Source organism: Manihot esculenta, chromosome 6 (assembly GCF_001659605.2).
Source record: "Manihot esculenta cultivar AM560-2 chromosome 6, M.esculenta_v8, whole genome shotgun sequence".
Taxonomy (NCBI): Eukaryota; Viridiplantae; Streptophyta; class Magnoliopsida; order Malpighiales; family Euphorbiaceae; genus Manihot; species Manihot esculenta.
In genome coordinates this window covers 20,777,782-20,796,663 of record NC_035166.2, presented here as the reverse complement: position 1 = coordinate 20,796,663, position 18,882 = coordinate 20,777,782, and the positions used below count along the sequence as shown (strand labels likewise).

Sequence of the window (18,882 nt, the reverse complement as noted above, 5' to 3'; positions counted from 1 at the left end):
ATATATATATTATTAAAATGTACACAAACAGTTGAGTTGGGGTTGCGTTGTGACAAACGTAAAAGAGAGTAATTGAGAAAAGATGAGGACATGGTAGAGGTCAGCAGTAGCAGCAAAGCTCAGGGGGGATGAACTTAACTAAAACACGGTCCACTGTCATGTGAACCCCATCAACTTGTTTTGGTTAATGGGTCCCACTTCACATACACTGCCCACAACTCACGCATACTATGACCCCCCTCTCTCACTCCATGAATCTTCCTGCTTACTTTCTTACCATCCCTCGTCTTCTCTATGAGTTGACCCACCACCCCCACATCCCCATATCTTCCCACCTTTCACATATATTATTTTTACTATTTCTTTGGCTCAATACCCAACAAAATACCACATACCCTTTCTGTATGTTTATATTTATATTTTTTTAATTATATATTTCTTCATGAATTTGGCCTACTTCTCCTATCTGTCTACCTTCTACCTATCTGTATCTCTCTCTCTATATATATATAGTCTACGCTTGCTGAAACACAACCCAATTCGTGCCTCTTTCTTGTACCATACTAGTCAACAAAAACACCTCATTCTCTTCTTCTCCTTTTACAAGTTATTACATCAACAACTGCAGCAGCTACGAGAAGAGAAAAGCAGATCAAAATATGGACGGAAGCTGCATAGATGAGAGTACTGCCACTAGTGACTCCATATCCGTATCCATTTCTCCTACGTCCGCCGTCTCTCACTTTCCTCCTCCAACTAAATCTCCTGAGTCTCCTCTTTGCCGTGTGGGTAGCGGCTCTAGCGTTATTCTCGACTCCGAATTTGGCGTCGAAGCTGAGTCCCGTAAACTCCCCTCTTCTAAATATAAAGGGGTTGTTCCCCAACCTAACGGCCGTTGGGGCGCTCAGATTTACGAGAAGCATCAGCGTGTATGGCTTGGTACCTTCAATGAGGAAGACGAGGCTGCCAAAGCTTATGACATCGCTGCCCAGAGGTTCCGTGGCCGCGATGCTATCACTAATTTCAAGCCTCAAGGTGAAGAAAACGAGGACGATGATATTGAAACCGCATTCTTGAACTCCCGTTCCAAAGCTGAAATCGTTGACATGCTCAGGAAACACACGTACAAAGATGAACTGGAACAAAGCAAACGAAACTACCTGATTGATGGACAAGGGAAGCAGCATCGAAACCCAGGTGCCAATAATGCTGCTCTATCTGGGTCGGGCCGCGTTCTGAAAGAACGTGAACAGCTTTTCGAGAAAGCGGTGACACCGAGCGACGTTGGGAAACTGAACCGCCTGGTTATCCCCAAACAACACGCGGAAAAATACTTCCCTTTACAGAACGTTAGCAATAGCACAAAAGGGGTGCTGTTAAATTTCGAGGATATTACAGGCAAAGTGTGGAGATTTCGCTACTCTTATTGGAACAGTAGCCAGAGCTACGTATTGACAAAAGGATGGAGCCGGTTCGTGAAGGAGAAGAACTTGAAAGCCGGAGACATTGTCAGCTTTCAGAGGTCGACCGGACCGGATAAACAACTTTATATAGATTGGAAAGTAAAAACCGGGCCGAACCCGGTGGTCTGCTCAGTGAAACCGGTTCAGATGGTGAGATTGTTTGGGGTCAACATTTTTAAATTAGCTGAAAACAATAGCGGTGGCGCAGAAGGCGCTGGCGGGTGTAACGGGAAGAGATCAATAAGGGAAGTGGAGCTGTCATCGTTAGAGTGTATTAAGAAACAGAGGATAATTGGAGCTTTGTAACATCTTGTAATTCTTTTTTTGTTTTTGGCATTTTGTAAAATGGGTTTTAGATGGAGGAGAGAGAGGCAGGTGGTGTTTAGCTGCAAGTTGCAAAAGGTGAATTGTATATTAGAAGACAACAAAAAAAGCTGAAAAAATTAGGTGCAACAAATTTAAAGGAAAAAAATATATATAATTAACTGTCAATTTGTTGTGTTCATGTACTTGTTTCATGTTTCCTAAATATCTCTTAAGTGGACAAATTCATGCTCATGTGAGAGCAAGGAGAAGGAAACTAGGTTTTTTTTTTTTTTTTTTCTTTTTGAAGGGAGGTTAGGGTAATTGGATTATGATAATGAGTTATCCATTATCTAAATAAGGAAGTGCGTGATGCTTTATTGCATGTTGACACACTTTTTGGGCTGCCTTAAACCATGTGAGATCCTATAATGGAAGGGAACTCACTACACTTACATGGGATGGAGATTGGTGTCTCTAACCAGGGGAAGGAAAGCCATCTTTGATCATAAATGTTTTTTTTTTTAAGAGTTGAAGAAGTTGCATCAAACATTAGTGATATATATGAATGTGGTAGGGCTCTTTGATGTCTCACTCATAATTTCCTAATCTAACTAACATCAAATCCAGATAGAGGGAGAAGTAGATCAGATCTATATAAGCTTTTTCTCCACAATCTTATAGAACACATAAAAATACAGCAACTATCAAAGAAGTATAAAGGAGCAACACCGAAAAGTGTAAACTCCATAAAAGAAACAATATAAGATCCATTTACTTGCGAAAAATAAAAAACATTTTTTCAGTTATAATTTGTAAAAATATAATAATAAATTTATATATGATATTTTGAAATTAAAAAAATAGAATTTATAGTGTGTAAATTTATTTGAAAAAAAAGACGTTTCTCTCGTTCTATTTATTTTTCTTTTATCTGTTAGTAATGTCTAATCGCATCTCTGTTACAGTGCCACCTGTTTCTGTCACTCAGATCTATACGTATAGATGTGTCAGAATCTTTTTCACGTCAGACAACCATTTAATTTTTTCGACACGCATGCAAACAGGGCAGCGAGGTGACTGAACCTACTCCTCTATCTTTTGTTATGCCACCAAACTAGACCTTTTTTAAATGGATCTGCGTGTGACCCGTCCGAACTACTTTTCATTACTGAATTTTTTAAGGTCTTACCTTACTCGTATAGAAAATTCGGTGATCATTGATATAAACTAATATTAATAGAATTTTAAAAATTTTAAAAAATTACTTATTTTTTTTAAAGATTTTTTTTTAAAATTAATAATTTTCTAATTTTAAGTGTATTAAATTTTATAAAATATTATAAATATTTTTTTAATAAATATTTTTCACCGAATTTTAAAATAGAAAGATTTTTCACATATTTGCATCGTACATGTCTGCATTGCATTTAAATCACAATCAAATAATATGGTACGTACGTGGATTGTAATTAAACCATATACTCTAACATGCAACCAGACACATTTATCAAACAACTGACTTTGATATATAGCAGAAAATGTCAAACCCACACAATTAATTAATATTTTCAGTCAAACCTGGAAATTTCAGATCGAATCATTAATCATACTCTACCATCATTCAACTCACTGCAACAAATATAAGATCATTGACATTTTCATAGGATTTAATTAAATATATGATCTCAAGTCTTATTTTTCCTTTAAATATTTGGATTCTGATCTTTTCTTGAATTTTCTCCCAATGTTTCGTTGTCTAATACAATTTGATATTTAACAAACACTTCTTATTTTATGTGCAATTTGTCATAAAAATTGTATGAGAAATATTATTTTCACGAAATAATTAATCTTAAATTTTACGATAGATTTAAATCGATTTTAACTTTTATCATTGATGTTTTATGGAGAACCAATAATAATTTTTTTTTAAAAAAAATTTAAAATACACAAATTTTAAAAGTGTGACGAAAATTACAAGTCTAATCACAAAGTTTAATATGAAAATTTTATCGTTTAAAAGTCAATTTTATATTTTAATTAATTTTTTTAAATATTTTCATAATTTTACATATTAAAATTTTATTTTTATTATAAATAATCTATCTTTAATTATTAGAAACTCACCTTTTTTATTTTTAAAAAATTTTAATAAAATTTTTCATATTTTAACTTATTTTTTATCTTATTCTTTCTTTACTAAACAATATTGATTAAAATTTTTGACAGAATCTAAATATTTCTTTATTAATTATAAAGCGAAAAAATTTATATATTTTTTTAATAAAAAATTATGAAAAAAATTGTGGTAAATTTTATTTATAAATATATATTTTTTGGATTTTATGTATAAATACTTAAATACAGATAATAATTTTCTATATAATTGACTTGAGAGCCAACTTGCATAACCGATTGAAATTTTAATTAAATCAATTGAAAAACCATTTTAATTAAATAACCATCTCTTCCCCACATGTCCCATTGGGTCCATTAATTTAATTTTTCCATCATAGTTTTATATTTTTCTGCGGAGGTTGAGATTTTTTGAAGCCATTTGGATCCACATGGGCTTTGGAATACTGTCTCTCAATAACCATTATGCCATATTTGACTGGATTTTTTAAAATTTTTTATATTATTTGTTTTTTTATGGTCTCTTGAAGTTGCAGTAACCATTAATAAAATTTTCTAATTAATAATTTCAGTTGTTAATTTTTAAGGATGAATAAATGTAATATTCATATTCAAGTTATACAAATTTCAATAAAAAAAAAAATATGTATTTTTGCTTTAAATTTAGAATAATCAGTAGCGTAGCCTCTGATTTCGGGCTTGAAGTTGGCCCATCTATAATAGTTGGAGCCTCAAGCTCAGCCCAGTGCCCTTATATCCTCATCCCCTCGTCGGAAGCACATCATTTTTCTTCCATTCTCAATATGTTGGGGGCGCTATGCTGATGAATCTCGCTTTCATCGTCATCGCCGAGAACGTCGCCGTATTCACTGTCGAAATCATTTTGGATATCCTACCCATTTTAGATTTCTCTTGTATGGCTTTACTGATGTTAATTATCTTTAACAAATAATAATAATAATAATTAAGCTACTTGTCTTGATTGAGGCTTCTCTGTCAGGAACCTCGCCACAATTAAAGTGGCCAAGTGTGAGTGCTCTCTCTTTTTTTCTTTTTTTCTTTTTTTTGAGGAAAGTACTCTCTCTTCTCTTGGAATAGATAGTCTCACGATTCCATTTAAGAAATCAATAGCTACCACGAGGTAGTATAGTTTATGGAAAAGAAAAAAAAACAACTCTTTAAAAAAAAGGTTGGGACTTAAGATCCACCTTTGGAGGGGGGGAGTCCTATTTTTTTTCTAAGAGTTTCGGCTACAGGGCATTAAAGTGGAATGCTCCAAAGTGGGGCTTGGGATTCTCATTAATGATGCTCTAAAGTACAACATTGAAGGAGTTTTTCCTGCAAGTAATCGGAGAGCTCAAATCAAGAGAGATAAGATCAAATCCTATTTTGAGATTCACATAGCTAAAAATAGGAATACGAGGATGGAAAGCAATCAAGGGATGTTGTACATGACCGGATCTTCATATGCACGTCTATAATTAATCCTCGAAATTTTTGGGAATTTTACTCTTTATATAAAGAAACAGTATCTTTAATTTTGACCATTAATCACAGGCTTAACAGTAATGGGAGCTAATACTGTAGTAGTAGGTAGCAGAACATTCATGCATGCATGGCAGCGGAAATTTAAAAAGAGACGAGAAAGGGATAACTGAGACACACACACACAAAAAAAAAAAGCAAGAAAAGAAATTAAGAAGAAGAAAAAGGGTATGTATGAATAAAGAAGAAGTTGACGATGATGATGAAAAGAGAGGGGTTAGCTAATAAGCTAATGCATGCATTGGCACATTATTAGTGTTAAAAGTGGCAGGACACAGACAGAGGGCCTGAAATAGTGTCGTAGTATCCGTTCGTAATTGTTCTGAAAAGGGAAACAAAGGGAGGCTCTTTGGGTGAAACCCCAAAACCAGTAAAAATATCAGCGGTTCTTCATTCCACTGACAAAAGAGGCTCGATCAAAGTGTTAGTAGTGCTAGTCGAAGCTCAGAGAGACTGAGCCTATCTCTCCCCCTCTCTCTAAAGTATGAATCTTTATGTGAGAGAGAAAGAGAAAGAACGTACGCAATATTCATGGCAATTCCATCGAGCTGTGAACAGTAGAATCTGTGTCTCATCTGTGCATGTCTGCTCTTACATGCAGACGCAGTCTCTACTGAACTTAATTACTTGACCACCTTCCATAGTTATGGTCATCATCGCTCTCTCCTCTCTCAAATAATTTTGTTTCAAAAGAAATGTGTAATAAAAAGTTGGGAAACAAAACAAAAAGGCTCTTTAATTAGATGAATAAGCACTTCTAACATTAAATGCCTAGCATAGGCTTTCACTATACTGTGTCCCCTCATCCGCTCCCTCCCTTGTCTCGCACACATGGACAACACCATAGTCAATGCCAACTATTACAAGAAAACTAGACCATGACCACCTCCACTATCACCTTGATCTATGTTGTTATCACCATCACCATCTTCTTCTTTTTCTTTTTGTTCTTCTTCGACTTCACTTACTTTCACTGTATGTGGAGCATGTCCATCCCCGAATGCACGCACGTGGTCCTTAAGGGTCCTCTTGTGCTTAAAATCAGATCCACAAATACACAACCAAAACTTACCACAGTTCTTCTCATGTGTCCTCCAATCTCCTCTGACTGCAAAAGGTTTCCCACATTTTCTGCACCCAAAAGGCTTCTCACCGTGCTTCCGCTTGTAATGTGTCTGCAGGGTTCTGAAGTCCTTCAGTGGCTTTGATCTTGAGTGCTCAATATTGTTCTTGCACCCCTCAGCACAGCAATAACAAGGCAGTTTTAACATTGAAGAAACCTGTTTTGTTCCTCTTAAAGATTCAGGGCCTTTTCTGTATTGTGATCCATGCCCCCACATATGCATCTGAAAAAATATATAAGGAACAAAATATAATAAAATGAGGGTTATAATTAATGAAAAATCAAATAATATAATTAACCATTAACTTTGAGTCAGACCATGGTATTCCTGTTTTTGTAGTCTGTTTTCCTTGTTTCTTATACATTTCATTAATAAATAGCAGCTTGTCAAAAGAAAAAGAAAAAGAAATATTGGAATAAACCTGCATATTGTTGTATCTACTGAATGTTTTGTTGCAGAGAGCACAAGAGAACTGAGTAGGACCAACAAGGATTTGTGCGGGGGAAGGAATCCAGTACTGGCCTTCAACGAGAGAACCAATGTGATTAGGGTTGCTAATGCTGGCTCCAGTGGTTGGAGGACCAATATGGAGAGCCACAGTTACACCACTTTCACTAGTAGGGTTTTGCTCAATTTGCTGCTTATTCTCATTCAAACAAGGGAGATAGTTCGGGAGTTTGGCGATGCTTTGGCCAGGAGGTCCAAGGGAAAGAAAGAGGGAGTCTTCGTCAACTTCTTGGCCATCAGCTTCTATACAGACACTTGCACTAGAAGATGTGTAGGTGAAGGAGGGAGTTTGCATTGTGATGACTATATGAGAAGGCGAAAGACGGACAATGCCTTTTGGGTTTTGGTGGAGCAGACGAGCGTGGACGAGAAAGCAAATTATAAATAATGAAATGATATGCAATGGTTGATTACAAATATTCTCATGTTTGAAAGTGATAATGGAGAGGCAAAAGCGACCACCTGGTTTGAATCTATATAAATTCGATTAGATAAATTTTTTTGCATTTTCTATGCCCTCCAAAATCCAAATGCTCGATTCCCAAGCTCCTATAATCCCCTCCCCCCTTCTATTCTCTCTGCCTTGTCTTCTTTTAAGTCTGACTTCTGCCACATTAACACAGAGTCTGTTTCTCTCTCTCTTTAAATGCATGCAGGCAAAAGTGAGAGAGAGTTGTAGAGTTTTTCAGTATGTATACATGGAGCAATTTTAACTGTACAACTGAAGCTCTCTCTTTACTTTTGTTATTTAAAGATGGTTTGACAGAGACGTAGAGGTAACATGGCCAAGAAAAAGGTAAAATTTTTACCCTTCTTAAAGCAATGTAGTAAGTTATTGATGACAGATTGTTTCAGAAATTGAATCCAGCAAAAACCTGCAATCACAGATGGAGATGAAAGAGAATTTTTAACTCTAAACTAAATTTTCACTCTGTTAATTAATTTAACAGTAAAACTTGGTTTTTTTTCTTCGAACTCCATCAACAAAATAACTTAGAACTCCATCAAACTGATATTAAGACCAAAACCAAAATCGAAGATCTTGTTATCTGGTTCTGATCTCTTTGGATCAAAAAAATCAATTACATCTGCTCATTTTGGCTTAGACCCAACGTATAAACATGGGGAAATAACAATAATTGTTTTTTCTTTATTCTTATTAATTGCGAGAAAGAGTATTTGAGACTTGAATTGCAGGGAGAAAAAGAGAAATAGCGAGAAGGAGAAACAGAGGGCGACGATGAGTTGTGGCCAGCGAGGGAGTCTTCAATTTTAGATCTCCTTCTCCCTTAACTAGGTACAAGTTTGTCTTGTTCTTTTGATGAGGTCTTTTTGAGTATGAATTTGTAGTTTTGTGACTTTGTTCTTGTTGTCTATAGAGGTCCTCTCTCCTCCATAGAGGTTTTGTGAGTTTTGCATATCTGATTTTTCTTTAGTTGAGAGATTATTTTTCGAGTCTGTGATTGGTGTTCATAGTTTGGGGGCATTTCATTGGATTTTATCGACGACTGGGATGGCTTCGTGGGTGTGGGTGATGGCGTCGATGTCTATATGACGTATTGACGGTCCCTCCTCAGCTAAGAAATTGTGAATGTCGAGGCCATGTTCTCTCTTTCCTTCTATTGTCGATGGGGAGCTCTTTCTTCTACTGGGCCGTTTATTCTTCATGCTCCTTGTGATCAGTGGGTCACGTTTAGAGTTGTGGCAGTGGCAGAGGGGTGGGATCAACTGTTGCTATTTTGGGTTGTGGATTGCCATCTTGGTAGTTAGGTTGGACTTCTTTTGAGTTTATGGGTTGTATTTCTTGATGTTGACCTATTGACCATGGTCTAGCTCCTAGGGTCCTCTTGGGCTTCAATGCAATAGAAATTTGCAGGTTAAAAAAAAAAATCACTTTTTAAGTACGAATTTATCCTTTTATTTTAAAGATTAAACGATTTAATTTTCGATGTCCATTAAAATTAATGGTTTCTCCATCAAAAATATCATTAGTGCATGAAAAAATGATCAAATTATTCTTATTATTTTTCTGTTACCGAAGGTTGCTTGCACTGTTTACTGTCGTCTCGCCGATTACATCATCTGCCCGTCGATCGCATTGCTCGTTGATCGTTGTTGGCCGCTTGCATCTCTGGCTTCTAGCCATTGCCCGTCGCTTCTCGTCATTGCAATTAGAATACTCACCCGTCGATCATTGTTATCTATTGCTCGCATTTCTCTCTTCTCGCCATCGCATTTATTATTGCTTCTCGCCATTGCACTCATCGTCGTCCATTGATGTCACGCGTTCGTTAGAGTCTATTCTCACTACTTGCCGTCGCCCTCCGCTCCTTTATCTCTTTTGACCGGTCAAGTAATTTTTATGATTGGTAATAATATTTTTTAGAACTATATTTTAATCTCTATACTTTTATTAGATTTAAATTATTAATTTAACATAATTTTTAAATTGAAAAATTTTAGAATTTTATGGAATTAAATGTTAAAGGCTAAAATGTTGAAATTTTAAAAATAAATAGATAAATTCGTTAATTATATTATAACTCAAAAATAAAAAAGTAATTTTTTTAAAAAAAAATGGGAAATATCTATATAATAACACAAGTGAACCATTGAAAAAAAAAATAACTTTTTTAAAAGTTTATTATACTTTGAAAATTATGAAAATATTTATTTTATCAAAACTGCATTGTTGAATGTATATTTTCATTTTTTTTGGGCACTAAATAAAAGTAGAAATACTTTACAACGCACAAAAGAAATAAATTATTAAGCAAAAAAGATAACAATATATTTATAATAGAAAATCATTCACAATATTAAACCCATACTCATTAATTAATTTCAGTTTAAAATTAATTATAAATTCTAATAAATCATATATTTATATTAATTAATTTTTTTAACGTTTTTTTTCTAATTTTTTAAACTTCTCCAATTTGTATTGGTTGCAAGTTTTTTTAGCTGTGATAGCGTTTTATCTTCTTCTCCAATTCTGAATGCGGTGGTGGTATAGGGTTGTTGTCTCATCAGGAGGTGGTGGACTGTGGAGGCGATGGATGATTGGTGATAGCTGGATTGTGGATTTGATTGGTGGGTTTGAGTCTTGTTCTCATGAGCTGGGTTTGAATTTTCACTTTTAGATTGATGGGCTTTTGATTCTTTCGTATACTATTTGCCTCGTTGAATTTTTAAAAGAAATCAAATAATTTTTTTTAAAACAAATAACATAAAAATTTGATTTTTAAATTAAATATAATTTTATTTTTTTATGCAGTAATTTTCAAGTGGGTCTAATAGACTAATACTAGAGATGAATGATGGGACAAAACACTAGTGTAATTACATTTGAAGTGCGAAAAAGAAAATCTTTATTTATAGACAAACGAAAAAATAAATTTAATCTTTATTTTTTAAATTTATTTAATTTTAAAATAATTTTTTTATTTTAAATAATTTAATGTCATTAAATTAAAATAATTAATAATTAAATCATTTTTTACTTTAAAGTGCCAAAATAGATTAAACATGCTGGCAAAGAAAATTCAGCATATCGTCATTCCTTCCACATTATTCAAAACTCAAAAAAAAAGAAAAGGACCACCATCACCGTGGTTTATGATAAGCCAGTCCCGGATCGTGACCTGTCAATAATAGGAAATGGGGAAAAGTCCGTACAAGTAAACGTGGGATCTCCCCATTGGAAGATATGAGTACGCGCCTAGAGAGCGAGTGGCGGAAACAATAATTCAGCGAACCATAAAACGAGGGAACAGAGAGAGTAGTCCAAATGAGGTTAAAAACCCTTGAGGGATGGCCTAAGCTGGCCCTTACAAGGCGTGAAAAGCCGCCTCTCTCGTCCATATTCAATCATGCGACGCTTGGCCACTCTAAATGCACGCTCACAAGATTCCACATTTGTCAATCCCACAAGGTATATTCCATTCTGATAGAATATTAAATACTATCCAAATTTATTTTAAAAATAAAATAAAAGAGATGGGAAAGAGGAGGTCGACCTCCACGATCCAAAAATGGCCGGACTTTCCTTTCAGAGAACTCCAAAGGCGCAAAGTTCTTAAGAGATGAGGAAAATTACCCTTTTTACTGCATGAGTGTGAGCTTTGGTTGATTTATCAATTCTTACATTATAAAAAATTGCAATTTATGGGTAAAGCCGATAAAAATATTTTTAAAAAGTGTTTATTAGAAAATTAAATTATTTTTATTATTTAATTACAACATTCAAAATATATGATACTAATATAGAAAATTTATTACTGTTAACCATATTTTATGATTTTTTATAAAAAGAATGAATAAGTTTATTGAAAATAGCTTAATTTAAATTTTTGACCAGATTTTTTTTATTAACTTATTTCTTTCAGTGCTTCAAATAAAAAAAGATTAAAAAGATTTTTTTACAAATATACTTTTTAAATTTCAAAATAAAAAGTTTTCTTTTGGGGGAAAACGGAGCTCCACATTGACAAAAACATTCAATTTTATTTATTATGAAGAAAGAATTGGAGGAGAATCAAAAGAAATCACATCATGAAGATCTGGTGACCGTTTGATGGGTTAATTAATCTTAGGTTTAATATGCATATAAAGCAACTAAAAGCAAATTTAGTAGCTAAAATCCACTTTCCCAAAACTAAAGTTGTATAGTTGTATACTTTTACGATATAATATGAATTAGAGATTACGTATAATAGAAAATTTATTTTATTTTTTTAGAAAGATATAAAGAATTTTATTAAAAGAGTTCAAAGTCTAAAAGAGTATGATCAAAACTTGAATTCTTAATTACAACAAATAAGAGTCTTAAGGTTGAAAAAAAAAAATAGTCCGTGAAACCAAGAAATCTTAAGACTCATAAATCTATCGATTCAATACTTTGATCCGAAAGCCAAATAATTCAACGCCACATTCATTCTTTGTGGACTTAGTGTCATCTCTAAGGAAGGAGGAAATGGACACTGTCGCAACATGCAGCATCGAAGGGAGAGATGAGTGAAGTAGATTGAATGCCAATGAAAGAGAAAATGAACATTTTGCAATCAAGTTCAGATTCTACCATAGTTCGAACTGAAACCAAAAGAGTCCTAAACAAAAGAAGACAACAAGAGATAGGAGCACCATCACTTACTGTCGATTCAAAAACATTGGATTTGTACAGTTTGGGATCTCAAATATACATGCAATAACAGATCAGGAGAAGGAGAACGACGATTATAAAATTAACTGCTAATTACTTTAATTCTACTGCACAATAATTTGAAATTTTTATTTTTCAATAAAATTATTAATTTATTTTAATATGAAGGGTTACACTGAGTGTATCTAATTTGCCGAGAGGAAGTGATGACATTGTGGAGAAGCTTAGGGGCAAACCAAATGATACCATCTTAACTAACTCAGCTAAGTATGAAATTAAAATAAAATAAAATACATTAATAAGTTTATTGAATATTTTTAATTCGATTTTGATGACCGCTGAATTCCTTCACCCCGGACCAGGGGCTTGACCACAGCCCAAGACCCATGACGTAGAGGCCCACACACCTGATACATATAACAATCATGGCTCATCCAACCTTCAAGGCCGGGCTCGACCCATCTTCCTCACTCAAACCGGCCCAGCCCGCACGAAGCAGGCCCTCTCCACTCAGGCTTAGCATCCGGCCCAACTCTCAGCCCAGTCCAGGATCCAGAATAATATTCACCAGACAGCCTGGCAGATCCGCTCGAACGTACGCATGAGGAGAATCAGAGGCCGTTACGCATGGAGCAGGCGGCTGATACCCTAGTACCTCCGAATCCGGATGGCAGAGACGCGTGGCCCAATCCTGGAGAAACCTTTACACGTCACCAGCAAGCAAGATAATGTATAAAAGAGGAGACCCCTCCTCAGAAAGCTTAAGCCTTATTCAGTAATACAAAACCCTTGTAAAACCTTATTCCATTGGATCTCGGATCATCAATTGGCGCCGTCTGTGGGAAACGAAGGAGATCTTTTCATCACCGGAGTTTTCACTTTCAAAACCCACTGAGATCCACGATGGCAAACCACCAAGACAGTAACCTTAATATTCCAAATGACCTGAGCTCTGCCCAAGATGGGCAGCAGTTCTCCTTTTCTAGCCCTACAATGTTGAATAACCAAACACCTATTTCTCTTAATCCCTCGCCAAGCCTGGCAGGGAATACTCCCACCATGACCCTGTCTAACCAAGACATTCAAACCATGGCTCTCCAGCTACAAACCACTGCTCACTGGTTGGGCCAGATAATGCAACAAAGGGGACTTAGCACCCCAGTAAACGCACTCCCAGTAGTGGAGGAACCCAGAACCGATGAACCCCAACCTACCTCTGCCCGCCTCCGAACTAACAACCACGATACCGGAGAAGAGGAAGAACCGGAGGCCCGAATTCATGGGCGAAGGGCGAGAGAGTTGATAGAAAATGAAGAGGTGAACGACTATTCTGCCGAAACAACCAGAGAAACGGGAACTGAAACAGAGGAGGAAGAATGCAGTTTGGGCAAAAGATCCAACCCGGAAGACGAGAAAATGAACCAAAAGCTGAAAAGGTTGAAGGAGCAGCTCCTAGCCGAGCTAGGTAAGAAAGATCAGAGTCAAACCTCCTTGCCTACTTCTTCTCCATTCTCAAAGTTAATGCAGCAGGAGACCGTTCCCAAAAAGTTTATGATGCCACCGATGGCGGCCTATAATGGAGCTGGTAACCCGAGAGAGCACGTCATGAACTATAAGACCTTCATGGAGTTACAAACCCTGTCAGATGCTCTGATGTGCAAGGTGTTCCCAACAACGCTCTCGGGACCAGCGAGGGCATGGTTCAACAGCCTGGAGGCCGGAAGCATTCAAAGTTTCGGAGATCTGGCCACTCGCTTCATTAGTCGGTTCGTAGCTGGGGTGCCTGCAGATAGGAAGACGAGTTATCTGGAAACAGTGAGACAAAAAGCTGGTGAATCCCTCCGAGAGTATGTCGCCCGTTTCAATACGGAGGCCCTGCAGATCCCCGAGCTTGACGAAGGAAGGGCGGTAGAGGCCATGCAGAAGAGAACAACCTCTGCCGAGTTCTTCGGTTCACTAAGCAGGAAACCTTCGACCTCACTGGCCGAGTTGATGAAGAGGGCAGAAAAGTATATAAGGCAGGATGACGCCTTAGTAACGAGTAGATTTGCCAAAAGGGCGGAAGGAAAAGAAAAAGCCCCGGAGGAGGGGAGATCGGAGAAGCACGAGAAGAAGCATGGAAAGAGGCCTGAACCGTACAAGCAGGCCTGGGAAAGAAGGGATCACAGGCCTCCTCCTCCTCGGATTCTCGAACCAAGAACGCTCCCTCCTTGGGTTCCGGAGAAACCGACCCCATTAAATGCGTCTAGAGCCGAGGTGCTCATGGCTGTCCAAAATAAAGAGTTTCTCCAGTGGCCCCAACCTTTGAAGTCGGAAGCAGATCAGAGGAATCCTGATAAGTATTGTCAGTATCACCGAACGCATGGCCACGACACAAATAACTGTTTTCAGTTAATCGCAGAGATTGAAAGATTGATAAAAAGGGGGCATCTCAAAAATTTTGTGAAGAAACCGGAGGGGCAGAGGCCTCAACCCGGTCCGGCAGCCCAGATGCCCAAGAGAACTGGAACGGGGCCAGTGAACGATGGGTCCAGTGGGACTATTAATATGATCGTTGGAGGAACTGGAGGACGGATGAACCGTCGAGGAAAGAAGAGAAACCGGGAAGGGGAGACCAGCAATGGCGAGGTTATGCAGATCGTTGAACACTCTCCCATGACCATCGCTTTCTCTTCGGAGGATGCACAGGGCATTCAGATGCCCCATGATGACGCGCTTGTCATTGAAGCAGTCATTCATAATTTTCGGGTGAAGAAGGTTCTGGTGGATGATGGGAGTAAAGTTAACTTATTGCCATATCGGTTTTCCAGCAGATGGGAATCCCAGAGGAACAGCTGGTTCGGGACCAGTCACCCATCAAAGGGATCGGAGGAGCACCGGTACTGGTACAAGGGAAGGTGAAGCTGGCCCTCACCTTGGGAGAAGCACCCAAAGCTCGCACCCATTGTGAGGTGTTCTTGGTGGTCAAACTCCCACTGAGCTACAATGCGATTTTGGGGAGGCCGGCGTTGTTCAGTTTCGAAGCTGTCACTAGCATCAGGTATCTGGCACTCAAGTTCCCAACGAAAGGAGGAGTGGGAATGGTCCGGGGAAGCCAGGAGGAAGCAAGGGCAGTATACTTGGCCACAGTGACGGAACCGAACTCAACCGGAGAAGCGCTTGATTCGGAAGTTTTGGAGGTCAGGGATGAGACAAAGGAAGCCCGGACAGAGCCCGTTGGAGAGCTGGAGACTTTCTCCCTATCAGAAGAAGAAACGAGTAAGGTCTTCAGTCTCAATGCCGGCCTCACCAAAGAACAAAAAGGTGAAGCCATGGCCCTGATCCGAAGTCACTCACCGACCTTCGCATGGAAGCCCTCAGACATGCCGGGAATTGACCCCAAAGTAATGACACACCAATTGAATGTCCTCCCCGAGGCCAGACCAGTAAAGCAAAAGAAGAGAGTAGTGGGAAGAGAGAAGCAGCAGGCTACCCAGGAAGAGGTGCAGAAGCTAGAAGAGGCAGGCTTTATTAGGGAGGTTATGTACCCACAGTGGTTGGCAAATCCTGTGTTAGTCAAAAAAGCCAATGGCAAATACAGGATGTGTATAGATTTTACCGACCTAAATAAGGCCTGCCCTAAAGATTGTTACCCCCTTCCCGATATTAATAAGATGGTCGACTCAACGGCTGGTTTTGATTATATGTCTTCTTTGGATGCTATGTCTGGTTACCACCAAATCCCAATGGAAAAAACGGATGAGGAGAAGACCTCATTTATAACTGAAGACGGGACTTACTGCTACAGAGCTATGCCCTTCGGATTAAGAAACGCCGGGGCAACTTACCAACGATTAATGAATAAAATCTTTAAAAACCAGATCGGCAGGAATGTAGAAGTGTATGTGGATGACATGGTGGTTAAAAGTTCAACCTTTCAACAACATATAACGGATTTAAGGGAGATATTTGGGGTGTTAGATCAATACAGGATGAAGCTGAATGTAACAGCCCGGAAATCCGGACCGCTACCGGCGCTAGGATCCAGATCGGCGTAAGGCCGCCGGGACCCGTAGCAAGCCTAACATATAACCTGTAAACCTGTTTAATCCCATACATGATCAACAATACTCATAAACCTGTAAACATTCTCATTTAACCACCAAGCTCAACCTGTACATAAACATAAACGTAACATAAACCTCCACTGGAGCCCTCATCAAAATGCTCCAATGGGGTATCTCATCATACATAAGCTTGGTTGAAACATAACCTCACATCTCATATCATAAAGACCATGTACATACAAGTGGGATAAACAATCTGTATTGGTCAAGCACAACTCTATCCTCAATATTCCAATTACATAATCATAACTTAAAACTCTTTTACATTACATCATAATACAATTTTCATGTCCACAATCTAACTATTACATAACATCACTTCATACTCTGGCTAACCTCCTGGTCTACCCTGTACCTGCACATCTGGGGTTAGGGGAGAGGGGTGAGCTAAAGAGCTCAGTGAGCAGAATAGAGAAAACATATATTAAAAATATTTCATGCTTCCATGAAATGCAACACATCACAAACATATCACATAAGGATGGTATTGTCACCTATAGTCCTCAACATAGTCCAATCGTGCCAGGGGCGTAGAATGGGCCTCACTGGTCTTTCTCTTACATACATAACATAACATAACATTCCAATATGCCAGGGGCGTAGAATGGGCCTCACTGGTCTTCCTCTTAACATAGTCCAGGGGCGTAGAATGGGCCTCACTGGCAATCCATACCGTATCATCATCATATCATACCATAGGAGGACTAGAGGATCATCCAATAGCCAATCCGCATCCACATCATATTATGCAATGCAACATATTCGTGAATACTAATGCCAACAACCTAAAATATCACGTGGCATATATGATGCATGAACATGCTCCAAAAAGTTATATTTCATTTATTTAAAAACTTAAGGTTCATTCCACTCACCTCTTAGCTGAAGCTCAACAGACTCTGAAGCAGCTATCTCACTGCTGGGGTCCCTGATTCCTCGGGTCCAAACCTACACAGGTGGACTCAAATGAGGGACCGAACATACATAAACATGACTCTAAAAATACTCCCCAAAAACCCCCTAGAACATCATGAAAACACCACATAGAAATATGCATGAAATGGCTGAACAAGGCACTTTCGGCGGCACCTTCGGCGGCCGAAAGTCCTGGACAGATCCGAAAGTCAGGCACTTTCGGCGGCACCTTCGGCGGCCGAAAGTCCCAGACAGAGACGAAAGTCTCTTTTCGGGGGCAACTTCGGCAGCCGAATGCTGCCTCCACAAAAGAGGGTTCGGCGGCCGAAAGTCACTTCGGCGGCCGAACCTGAGCTTCTCCCGAAGGGCAGAAACTCAGCTCCTCTATGCACATTTTGCCTCCCAAGCTCAAATCATGTAAAAACTAGTTCTAAAACATGCATGCCTCACATACATTACACCTAGGGGTCTCAAGCTATCATATACCCCATCTACAACACTTCCAACAACACATAAACAAGCTACATTGTTCATCAAAGCATCAAAACCCATAAACTCAACATATACCCTAACATGCATTTCTACCCATAGATCTTGCATAAAACTTACTTAAAACACATAAGGAGCTTAAGATCGGCTCTTACCTCTTGAAGATCGAGAGGGAGACGACCTAAACTTGGAGATCCACGAAAATGAGCTCCTGAGTTCCCAAAGCTCCAAAACTTGTTTCAAAAGCTTAAATCTTCAAAACCAAGGGAAAACAAGTGAAAATCTTGAAAGATTTAGAGGAAGAACATCAAAAATGGGTGAGGGGCGGCGGAAAGCTCACCTTGGCCGAAAATGGGGAAAAACTCGCCCATTTTCGGCTAAGGGACCCTTTTATAGTGGCTGGCCAGACCACGTTCGGGGGCCGAATGTGCCTCCGCATGCATGCCATGTTCGGCGGCCGAACTTGACTTTCGGCGGCCGAACCTGGACTTCCCTCCTCATGCTTTCGGGGGCCTAACGTGCCTCCAAAACGCATGCATGTTCGGCGGCCGAACTTGACTTTCGGCGGCCGAACCTGGGTTTCCCTCCTCATGCTTTCGGGGGCCTAACGTGCCTCCAAAACGCATGCATGTTCGGCGGCCGAACTTGACTTTCGGCGGCCGAACCTGGGTTTTCCTCCTAAGACTTCTCATGCAAAAACTCATTTAAATTTCATACTTAAAACCATTAAAAACATGAAAACATTTTAATAAAACATGTTCTTACCCTTCTAGAGATTTCCGACGTTCGAGATCCCACCGGACGGTAGGAATTCCGATACCGGAGTCTAGCTGGGTATTACATTCTCCCCCCCTTAAGAACATTCATCCCCGAATGTTCCTCGACTAGTACATAGCATAACAAACAACATAACATACATACATACATACAAAGCACGTAGGGACTAACCTTAAAAGAGGTGGGGATATTGCTGGAGCATGGACTCCCGTGTCTCCCAAGTGCATTCTTCTATGTTGTGGTGGTTCCAAAGGACTTTCACCATTGGGATTTCCTTGTTTCTCAACTTTCTGATCTGAGTGTCAAGAATCCGCACTGGCTGCTCTACATAGGTGAGATCCTCTTGGATCTCT

The 18,882-nt window shown here is 38.6% G+C and overlaps 2 protein-coding genes across 2 annotated transcripts; one reads left to right on the top strand and one right to left on the bottom strand.

Annotated features, from left to right (window-relative positions):
* Window positions 1-442: 442 nt before the first annotated feature.
* LOC110618313 (AP2/ERF and B3 domain-containing transcription repressor RAV2) lies at window positions 443-1,955 on the top strand. The gene has a single exon (XM_021761470.2). It carries the CDS (start codon window positions 660-662, stop codon window positions 1,767-1,769), a length of 1,110 nt encoding a protein of 369 aa, XP_021617162.1. The 5' UTR covers window positions 443-659; the 3' UTR covers window positions 1,770-1,955.
* A 3,043-nt stretch (window positions 1,956-4,998) lies between these two features.
* Window positions 4,999-7,623, bottom strand: LOC110616470 (zinc finger protein WIP6). The gene is made up of 2 exons (XM_021758836.2): window positions 6,996-7,623; window positions 4,999-6,796 (listed from the first exon to the last, which is right to left on the bottom strand). The coding sequence occupies exons 1-2, from the start codon at window positions 7,374-7,376 to the stop codon at window positions 6,311-6,313; spliced, it is 867 nt and encodes a 288-aa protein (XP_021614528.1). The 5' UTR covers window positions 7,377-7,623; the 3' UTR covers window positions 4,999-6,310.
* Window positions 7,624-18,882: the final 11,259 nt, after the last annotated feature.

Bases quoted from the DNA above. Each gene is read 5' to 3' on its own strand.
- LOC110616470 (XM_021758836.2), bottom strand. From the start codon at position 7,376: ATGCAAACTCCCTCCTTCACCTACACATCTTCTAGTGCAAGTGTCTGT. The intron at 6,797-6,995 runs GTTTATTCCAAT...ATATTTTTTCAG, and splicing joins GTAGATACAACAATATGCAG to ATGCATATGTGGGGGCATGG.
- LOC110618313 (XM_021761470.2), top strand. From the start codon at position 660: ATGGACGGAAGCTGCATAGATGAGAGTACTGCCACTAGTGACTCCATA.